General features: G+C 44.8%; 1 protein-coding gene across 1 annotated transcript; it reads left to right on the top strand.

Moving 5' to 3' along the window:
• Positions 1–279: 279 nt before the first annotated feature.
• On the top strand, positions 280–11,238 carry LOC142551983 (putative inactive receptor kinase At2g26730). Its single transcript, XM_075661537.1, has 2 exons — positions 280–1,845; positions 10,259–11,238. The coding sequence occupies exons 1-2, from the start codon at positions 462–464 to the stop codon at positions 10,930–10,932; spliced, it is 2,058 nt and encodes a 685-aa protein (XP_075517652.1). The 5' UTR covers positions 280–461; the 3' UTR covers positions 10,933–11,238.
• The last annotated feature ends 68 nt before the right edge of the window (positions 11,239–11,306 follow it).

Here is an 11,306-nt window from a genome sequence, read left to right as displayed (position 1 = left end):
ATACATAATGGTAAGAGGCCGCCCTTATATAATCATTGACCATACAAATGAACTGAATAGTTAATCTTTATCAACTTGATCTTGTTGTTCGTGACAACAAACATGCATGAATCATTTCACGAAATATCTGTCCACATAGTTAGCTCTCGATATAGTCTAAAGGCTCGATAGTTAGCTATCGGTCTTCCAATCGAAAAACAACAGCGATGAAAGTAAGTAGGTGCACTGCCCATAATTTTAGAAAGAGGACTTTCTTGTACTTACTAAATCGCGCTAAGATTGACTCCAAATTTATTTAAAATTTCAATTCAAAATTGTAATAAATTAAATTTTCACCAACCAACCAAATTCTAGCTTACTATTGGTTTCTTGTTTTTTCATTCGCACCCAATGCTCCTTTCTTTCTTCTTCACTCTTTATGCGCTCTCAAAATCCACACTCCTTTCACTTTTTTTTCTAACATGCCAGTACAAATTCCATTGAATAATCCCCCCCCCCCCCCCCCCCCCCAACATTTTCATCCTATCATTTTAATGGCATTGATTCGGAATCAGACTGCTCTGGAAGCCGTTTTCTTCTTGCTGTTACTGAGTTGCCGCTGGGTTCACTCGGAGCCCACTCAGGACAAGCAAGCGCTCCTCGATTTCGTCTCGCGTGTCCCGCATGAGAGACGGCTCCAGTGGAATGAGTCCGATTCGGCTTGTGAGTGGGTGGGTGTCGGGTGCGATGTTACAAATTCCTCTGTTTACTATTTGAGGTTACCGGGTGTTGGCCTCGTCGGGGAGATTCCGCCGAACACGTTGGGTAGGCTCACGCAGCTCCGAGTGTTGAGTCTCCGTTCAAATATGCTGTCTGGTTCCATTCCGCCGGAATTCTCCCAGCTCATATTCCTCCGCAGCTTGTATCTGCAGGGGAACCAGTTATCCGGCGAATTTCCGATTGAGATTACAGAGTTATCTCGGATGATCCGCCTCGACCTGTCATTCAACAACTTCAGCGGCCCGATTCCGTTTTCTATCAGCAACCTCACTCATTTAACCGGTTTGTTTTTGGAGAACAATTCCTTTAGCGGCAAAATCCCGAGTGTAGCTCCTCCTGGTCTCGTAGATTTCAATGTGGCAAACAATAATCTCAATGGTTCGATCCCTAGCGTACTTGCCAAATTCCCGGCATCCGCATTCGCTGGAAATGTCGATTTATGCGGCGGCCCATTGCCTCCGTGCAACCCATTTTTCCCTTCGCTGTCCCCCACCCCTACATTACCTCCAATCCTCACTCCAACCCATAAAAGGCACAAAAAGTTATCAGCAGCAGCAATAATTGCCATTTCAGTCGTCGGCGGAGTACTGCTTCTGCTGCTCATACTAGCATTAATATTCCTTCTACTGAGAAAGAAAATATCAAGAGAAAAAACAACAAAAGCGCCAAAACCAGACGCTGCATCCAGGGCTGCAGGGCCAGTGCTCGACATTGGAACTTCGTCGTCGAAAGAAGACATCACAGGGGGTTCCATTGACGGAGCGGGAAGAAACAAACTCATATTCTTCAATGGCAATGGATACAGCTTTGATTTGGAGGATTTGTTGAGGGCTTCTGCAGAAGTATTGGGAAAAGGAAGTGTGGGCACTAGCTACAAGGCGGTGCTGGAAGAAGGCACAACTGTGGTGGTGAAGAGGCTGAAAGATGTAACGGTGGGGAAGAAAGAATTTGAGCAACAAATTCAAATTATTGGGAATTTGAAGAATGAAAATCTGCTGCCACTGAGAGCTTTCTACTTCTCCAAGGATGAGAAATTGCTGGTGTGTGATTACATGCCTGCTGGGAGTTTATCTGCTCTTCTTCATGGTAAGTCAAATTTGATTCTTCTTCCTCTCTCTCTCTCCATTTTTCCTGGTAAATTTGATTTGCATTTCTTTTATTAGTTTAATTTTCTAAAAATTCACATACTGATTATAAATTTGCCGTCTTTTATTTAAGAAAAAAATTGGGAAATATGGAATTTAATGGTCAATTACAGACATGTGGGATGAATATTGTTCACTAGTTTCTTGCGCAATTGTCGGCTTTTTGAAAGAACTGTCTACTACTTTTGAGTTTTTTTGGTTAACAAGCTTAAGGGCACCATGCTCCATGCATGAAAAATTATGCGGAAATTTGTAAATTAACTTTGGTCAACTGTTTTTTTAAAAACAAAATATCTCAAATTTTATTCATTGGGTCCCACATTTACGACTCAAGATCAAGAGGACGAAATGGGTTTCAAAAATAAGTCAATTTTCATAAATATTTCTTAAAATATAATTATTGATTTGCCTACAAAAAGAGTTCATCTTTCCCTGATTAACTATCACCTTAGAGCTACCACATTGGTGGATGTTATCCACCTCATAAAAAGTCGTAGGGTTCACATACCACGTACACATTACATTAACACATTTATTCTCCCACATCTATTTTAAAATTCACACTCATTATTTATAGGTCTCGCTATACACTCATTCATCTTATTCTTATTTTAAATTAAATAAATTCAATTTCAAATTTTTTAAGAAATTTAAAATATTATTATTTTATATTAATAATAATATGTTTTTTATATATTTAGTACGTAAAATAATTTAATTTTATGAGTGTCACTTATTTAAAATTAAAAATTTATTATAAACCTAAAATAAAACCGTACAATATATAATAATAAATAACACTTGCATAAAACCGTCGCTAAATGTCTAATTTTTTTAAAAAAATAACCGGACAGAGGGGCATTCATAAAATTCAAAACACGTGGGGCCCGCGTGTCAGAAAATCAGCGACGGTTTTTTCAATTTTTTTAAAAAAATAAACTGACACAGGAGCGCTCATACCCTCTCTCCTGTAACGTCCACTCACAATGGAGAGGCATAACATCCATTTAACATCCCATTATGGGTGTCCTTATGATGATAAATCACAAGTTGCTGAAGATTAAAGAGTGGTTTTAAACAAATAAATTACTACGTATAAAATTGTTTATGAATAGATTCAACTGTGTATCATGTACTAATAGTTGAAAGTTTTGTTTTTGTAACTATTTTAGTTTTTAAATAACTAAAACTTATGTTTTTTTTATAATTACGACAATAATTTTATTTTTTATTTTTAATTTTGGAATCTGAAATCATCAATCATGCTGCATCATTTTGATTTAATTCTTGAGGCTTTTAATTAGTGAAATTTGAAATTTTGTAGTCGCTAAATGATAATGATGGATACTTTGTCCCCTCCTCTATTGGGGACTTATTTTAGTAGCTAAATTATTCTTATTCATTATTGATACTCACGGGAAATTTAGGGTCCGATCCACGCAAGCGTCACTAATCCAGACACGGGCTCCAAAATTACCCTGGGCCTGAAATCACAAATAAGACCGTTAGGAGGGGGCCAGGAGGGTATCCTGGCGTAGCCCCTCCGACGCTCAAGTCAGAGACTGAGGATATATGGGGGAGCAGCTAAGGGCACTGCTGAAAATAATATAGTGAATCCCATAACTGAACACTCAAACCTGGTATTTATAGGAGAATACATGGGCCCTTGATGGGCTTGTCTTCCTTTTGAGCTAGGGATGGGCCAAGGGTAATGGGCCCATCCATGGGGTATCACCAGTCTCCCCTCCCGAGTCGAACTGAATTGTAGGTTCAAAGTTCGATTAGATGTGTTGTCCTCGGGTCACCGGGTACGAGTTGTGTATTTTCTTCCGGTCGTTTGTCAGTCTCCAAAGATTTGGAAACAAATTAAATCATATCGCAATCTTGTTATAGTTTTCTCTTCAATTCGTTCACCAGCTCTCCCCCCCATGCCCGAGTCCTCGCCTCGCTACCCTCGCCGAAACCCCATTCAAGCTCGCCCAGCCCCACGCATCCAAGCGCCCAGCCCCGTGCGCCGCGCTTCGCCATCCTCCCGCTCGTCCTGCCGAGCTCGCCCAGCCGAGCCCCCTTCCCCTCGTCTCCTGCCGAGCGCCCATCCGAGCCCCTCGCTCGCCCAGGCACCCAGCCCCGCGCGTCGCGCCTCGCCATCCTCCCGCTCGCCCTGCTGGGTGCCACGCTCGCCCCTCGCCCAGGCCCACACGCCCGCCTCGCCTGCCTCGCCGTCTCCCTGCCCAGCCGAGCTCGCCCAAGCCCACGCGCCAGCTCCTCGCCACGCTCGCCCCTCGCCCCCTCGCCTGCCAGCACCTCGCCCAAGCTTCGCCCTCGCCACCTCGCCCCCTCGCCTAAGCTCGCCCAGCCGAGAGCCCACGCTCGCCTAGCCAAGCACTCGCCCTCGTCGAGCGCCACGCTCGCCCAGCCAAGCTCTCGCCCGGCGCCCCCAGCATGCCTGCTCGCCCAGCCAAGCTCTCGCCCGGCGCCCCCAGCACGCCTGCTCACCCAGCCAAGCGCTCGTCCCCTCCGAGCGCCACGCTCGCCCCCGCAGAGCGCCACGCTCGCCCAGCCAAGCGCTCGCCCGGCGCCCCTAGCACGCCTCACGCCGCTCCACCCTCGCCCAAGTGCGCCTGCTCGTCCAGCGCCCCCCATCTCGCCTCGCACACCCGCTCAGCCCGCAGCCACTCGCTCGCCTCTTCACACTCGCCCAACGCATCGAGCGCTCGTCCAGTACGTTGAGAATTTTGATATATTCTCTTGCGAATGGTTGTGTGATTTCTGAAAAAATTATGGGGGCGTTGCCCCCACACCCCCACGACCTGACCTGGCAGGTCGATCCCCGTAAACTCTGCTCCCCGTAAACATCTTTTGTTATCGACTAACCAAATAAATTTTTCTCTTCCCAAACTTTGCTCCTCTGCTAGGCGATGTCTTAGCAGGAAAATAAAAACTCAACATCTCCACCCTCTAACTCCTCTGCTAGGTGACACCTTAGCAGGAAAAATAAATTTAATTCTCCTCATCCACTCTTCTCCTCTGCTAGGCGATGCCTTAGCAGGAAAATAACATTTTTCTCCTCTCAAACTCCGCTCCTCTGCTAGGTGATGCCTTAGCAGGAAAATAAAAATTCACTACCCCCACCCTCTAGCTTCTCTGCTAAGCCGGGTCTTAGCAGGAAAATAAAATTCAACTCCTCCATCTAACTCCTCTGCTAGGTGATACCTTAGCAGGAAAATTTAAATTCAACACCTCCACCCTCTAACTTCTCTGCTAGGCCGGGCCCTAGCAGGAAAATAAAATCAACACCTCCATCCTCTAACTCCTCTGCTAGGCGATGCCTTAGCAGGAAAATAAAGTCAACACCTCCACCCTCTAACTCCTCTGCTAAGCCGGGCCTTAGCAGGAAAAATCAAACTCTCACCTCATCATCTCCTAACTCCTCTGCTAAGCCGGGCCTTAGCAGGAAAATAGAATCAACACCTCCACCCTTTAACTCCTCTGCTAAGCCGGGCCTTAGCAGGAAAATAAAATTCAACGCCCCCACCCTCTAACTCCTCTGCTAGGAGATACCTTAGCAGGAAAATAAAAATTCTTCTCTTCCACTCTGCTCCTCTCATCGCCGACTCTGCTCCTCTGCTAGGCGATGCCTTAACAGGAAAATAAAGTCAACACCTCCACCCTCTAACTCCTCTGCTAAGCCGGGCCTTAGCAGGAAAAATCAAACTCTCACCTCATCATCTCCTAACTCCTCTGCTAAGCCGGGCCTTAGCAGGAAAATAAAATCAACACCTCCACCCTCTAACTCCTCTGCTAGGCGATGCCTTAGCAGGAAAATAAAATCAATATCTCCACCATCTAACTCCTCTGCTAAGTCGGGCCTTAGCAGGAAAAATCAAACTCTCACCTCATCATCTCCTAACTCCTCTGCTAAGCCGGGCCTTAGCAGGAAAATAGAATCAACACCTCCACCCTTTAACTCCTCTGCTAAGCCGGGCCTTAGCAGGAAAATAAAATCAACATCTCCACCATCTAACTCCTTTGCTAAGCCGGGCCTTAGCAGGAAAAATCAAACTCTCACCTCATCATCTCCTAACTCCTCTGCTAAGCCGGGCCTTAGCAGGAAAATAGAATCAACACCTCCACCCTTTAACTCCTCTGCTAAGCCGGGCCTTAGCAGGAAAATAAAATTCAACGCCCCCACCCTCTAACTCCTCTGCTAGGAGATACCTTAGCAGGAAAATAAAAATTCTTCTCTTCCACTCTGCTCCTCTCATCGCCGACTCTGCTCCTCTGCTAGGCGATGCCTTAGCAGGAAAATAAATATTCTCCACCTCAGCCTCTACTCCTCTGCTAGGCGATGCCTTAGCAGGAAAAATTTAACTTTTCTCCCCCCCACTCTTCTCTTCTACTAGGCGCAGCCTAAGCAGGTAAAATAAAATTCATATAATCCTCATAATACAAGAACAACCACGAACTTAATATAAGAACTTGGCTTTATTAAATATCAACTGATAACGTAAGACAAATTCAGGAACGAAATACATCAAAAATGAAGTAAAGATGTTCTCTAAGGTGGTAAGCGTTCCCATGCCTCTTTAGAGCCTTACCCAGCGCATTCTCCAACTTTCCTCTCAGCTCCTCTTGTACCTCCACAGGACAAAGTTACCCATTTTGAAGCTTCTCCGAATGACTCTACAACTGCAAGACTGAGCTCAAGCTTCCATGCGAATGCTCGTGACTTCTCTTTTCTTCTTCCTTCACGATTCTTTCATAACAACGACGTGCGACTTTTTGGTCCCCGCACAGGACTCCCAACTCCTCTTCCCACAGGAAACTTAAGCTTCTGATGATAACTGGAAGCTACTGCTCTAAAATCCTTCAGGGCTGGTCGTCCTAGAATTCCACTATACGCTGACTGGGTATCTACTACAGTGAAGGCTATCACCTTTGTTACCCGCCGAGGATCAGTCCCCAAGGATAGGGGAAGAACAATCTGACCCAAAGGCAAGATGACGTGTTCTGCAAACCCATACAGCGGGGTGGATACCGGCTCAAACTCAAATCCTCTCATCTTCATTTGATCCAACGTGCTCTTGAACAAGACGTTCACGGAGCTTCCATTATCAATAAATATCCTTGCCACATCATAATTGGCAATGGTGGCCGTCACCACCAAGGCATCGTTATGTGGAGTCACAACGCCCCGGAGGTCTTCCGGCCCAAAGCTGATGACGGGGTCTTGTGGTAAGTCTGCACCACTATATATCTCAAAGTTCTCCAATTTTCTCCCATGTGCTTTCCGAGCTCGCCCAGAGTCTCCATCAGTAGCACCCCCCGAGATCATATGAATCATTCCTCTCGTAGGGTGGTTATCCTCATTCATTCCCCTCCTCGGTTCCACGAGCTCCTGAGGGACATCTTGACATCCACCTTCCCCTCTCTGCTCACCCATCCTCTGATTTATCCATGGAGGGCTTTGACCACGCCTAGGGGGCGAGCGAGACCTTTGTCGACTCCTTAATGAGGATCCTTCTCGTCTATCCCGTGAAGATAATCTAGCACTGTACCCAACCCTTCGCGACTTCTCCCACCTCCCCGCGGGCTCCCTCACCTCCATCACCTCGTCCCGACTCCTATCTAGGGGAACATGGGATGAGAATTGTCTTCTACTACTAGTTCTGTCTTCCTCTCTTTCCCCCGCACCCCTCTTCCTTCCTCCTTTCTCCGCTCCCTCAACTCTACTTCCTCCGGGCCGGCTCTCCATCCTTCTGTACCGTTGGGCATCTTCCAAGTTTACATATTTCTCAGCTCGAGCCAACAGATCATCATAGCTCAACGGAGGCTTCTTGACCAACGACTTGAAAAACTCCCCTCCCCTCAGTCCTTGTGTGAAGGCACTTATCATGATGTCAGGGGTAGCCGCTGGTATTTCCAGCGCTGCACTGTTGAAACGCTGGACAAATTCTCGCAAAGTTTCATTCTCTTGCTGTTTCATCACGAACAGGGTCAAATAATTTTTCTGGTGCCTCTTGCTGCTGGCAAATCTGTGCAAGAAAGCTGTAGCAAAATCGTCAAAAGACTGTATGGAGTTGGGCTGCAGGGTATTAAACCATTGCTGGGCTGACCTCACCAACGTGCCCAGGAACACCCTGCACCTGACTCCATCTGAATATTGATGTAACATGGCCGCATTCTCAAATCTCCCCAAGTGTTCCTCGGGGTCAGTATGTCCATCGTACTCTCCCACATTCGACTGTCGAAAAGTTGGAGGAAGTTCTTCTTCTAAAATGGCTAGTGAAAAGGGACTTTCTCTCTTGGGTGCCGGTGCTCTGCTTCCCAACTGCTGCCTCAACATCTGTATCTCCCTCCACATCTCCTCCATCTCCGGATTCTCCTCACTTGGGAGGGGTCGCGTCTCCTCCACCCTACTCTGACTGCCCTTCACATTCTCCTCTCGCTCCTGGCGAGCGGCCTGCTCTTCTGCAAATATAGACTCTTGATTCCTCTTCATGGCCTCATCCACTGTTCGAGTGATAAATTGGCCCAGCTGTTCCAGGGTCAAGTTTCCCACATTCTCATTGGGATAGGTTTGCTCGACCCTCGTCTCGTGGATGGGCTGCTCAGTTCTGGCCTCTTGACGAGGTTGTTCATGTCTCGTCTCAAGATGCGGTTGTTCTTGTCTTGTCTCAACATGAGATTGTTCGGGTCCCCTCTGAGGACGCGATGATGCCGAGGTAACTCTTCTACTTCCTTTCTTGCCTACCATCTCTACGTCTCAACTCAAGTGTTCCCACAGACGGCGCCAAGTGATACTCACGGGAAATTTAGGGTCCGATCCACGCAAGCGTCACTAATCCAGACACGGGCTCCAAAATTACCCTGGGCCTGAAATCACAAATAAGACCGTTAGGAGGGGGCCAGGAGGGTATCCTGGCGTAGCCCCTCCGACGCTCAAGTCAGAGACTGAGGATATATGGGGGAGCAGCTAAGGGCACTGCTGAAAATAATATAGTGAATCCCATAACTGAACACTCAAACCTGGTATTTATAGGAGAATACATGGGCCCTTGATGGGCTTGTCTTCCTTTTGAGCTAGGGATGGGCCAAGGGTAATGGGCCCATCCATGGGGTATCAATTATTGTTAGTGTAACTGATCTAATTGGGTGTCGTAATTATGTGTCTGTTTTCATAATGCGTAATGCATGTGACAACATAGGTGTGATTTTTAAATGTCAATATAAAATACATAGCACTTATAAAATGAAGCAATTTTTTTAGATAGTGTAGTTTTTTTAATAACGATGGAACCCCCAATAGTTCCTTTTCGGTGTGTATTGGTTAATATAGTAGTCTGCGAACTACTTTAATTAGGGTAAATTACATACTCGTCCAAGAAAATATTAGTATGATAATTGAACTTCTGAGTTTTGACCATTGGTCAAATGCTCATTTGATATGTTTCACCAACTCGGACACCCGAGACAATATGTAGTATGTGGTTTTAATATCAGGCAATAGTGGTGCCGAGTATTTAATGATTTGACTAATACAATAGAAAATGGTTGATCAAAGAATAAAAAAACAATAAAAAGGTTCGACTTGTATGGTCAGGTTGCTGTACTCCCGGAAGAAAAGGTAGCCCACCCATAAATCACTCTTCATTTCTTGTTGGGAAATAAAAATTTTTGGTATACCCTTAAGGATCTACACTATTTTCTTTCCGTTTATTTTTCATATATTTACTCAGACGCACTTCTTTTAAAGCAAAGTTGATAGGAGAAAAGTTGATGTTAAATGATTAGTCATTTGTTATATGATTCTTGCTTTATTTTTTGCGGAATAAGTTTCAAGTGAATTCCCAAATGGAATAAACGTTTCATTGGAGTCCCCAAAGTTCAAGTTGCAATAAAGCTACTCTCTCCAAAAAAAAAAAATACTTGCCCTTTACTTTTCGTCCTTTTCAATTTAAACAAAACCATGAAACAATGATGACTGCATACTTTTTCTCGCTTCTTCTTTTATCTAACTTTACCCTTTTGTAACGTTACATTGATTCAACATGAAACATAAACACATACTTATGAATGTCATGGTTAGCTTATAGAGCTTTTCGGTATTTTAGCGTATGATTCACGTCTTAACACAGTTAGATGTGTTCCATTATATCTTAGATGAACTCAGACTAGTTGCGTGATAAAGAACAGCCTATATGTCGAATGTGCAACAGTTGTATATCTGATAACTAAACTGGCTTACCTGCTGGTATAATGGAGGGCCGGGATATGCTAAAGTGATGTTACTTTGATATTCATTGTTTTCTGCACGTATTCGCATAAGAGCTTATTCCTATTGTACGATACAGGTAGTCGAGGTTCGGGTCGCAGCCCACTAGACTGGGACAGCAGAATAAAAATAGCATCATGTGCTGCAAGAGGACTAGCAGACCTTCATGCATTTGGAAACTTACCACATGGAAACATCAAGTCCTCGAATGTCCTCCTCAAACAAGACAATCTCTATGCATATGTATCAGATTACGGGCTCAATCCCTTATTCTCGGGCACGATCCCTCCAAATCATCGCATCACGGGCTACCGCGCTCCTGAGGTGCTTGAAACCAAGAAAGTCACATTCAAGTCTGATGTCTACAGCTTTGGAGTACTCATTTTAGAGCTATTAACAGGCAAATCGCCTAATCAGCCTTCGTCAGGTGATGAAGGGATCGATTTGCCTCGATGGGTACAAAGTGTTGTACGCGAAGAATGGACGGCCGAAGTTTTTGACGTTGAACTAATGAGACAGCACAATGTGGAGGAAGAAATGGTACAGCTTCTCCAGATAGGTATGGCCTGTGTAGCCATGGTGCCAGACCAAAGACCAGCAATGCAAGAAGTTGTCAGAATGATCGGGGAAATTAATAGAGACCATACCGATGACGCCTTACGGCAGTCATCCGATGATGCATTACGAGGGGGATCAGACAGTCAAACGCCTCCAACAGAGCCAAGGACTTCTACCCCGAGTGGCACAGCTTAAGTTACAGCTAAACTCGATCCGGAAATCATGTGGCTAATCATTGATTCATTATGGTGTTTACATTCATTTGTGATCCTCTTGTTTTATTATATTATGTTTTTAATTGTTTTTTTTTATAGAGGTTGGGATTCTGGGGATTTTCTTGAACTGATTATAGTTGACCATGCTAGGTATTTAGTCGTTTCGTGATTGATTCTTTGTGCAGTAAACTTAAACCCTTTTTATCGGTGTCTGTTTCTTGCATTTGATTTTTGACAATTTTTCATGGTATTCATTTTGATAGCGTACCATCAGGGGTTGATGTGTATTTGTCGTTTGGTCCGAGTTTTCAAGCAATGTAAATTTATATAAAATATTTTTTACAGTATGAATTT

The sequence above is a fragment of the Primulina tabacum genome, chromosome 7 (assembly GCF_025594145.1).
Source record: "Primulina tabacum isolate GXHZ01 chromosome 7, ASM2559414v2, whole genome shotgun sequence".
In the NCBI taxonomy this organism is placed as follows: Eukaryota; Viridiplantae; Streptophyta; class Magnoliopsida; order Lamiales; family Gesneriaceae; genus Primulina; species Primulina tabacum.
The sequence above is the reverse complement of the archived record's forward strand: the minus strand, read 5'-3'. Positions and strand labels throughout refer to the sequence as shown.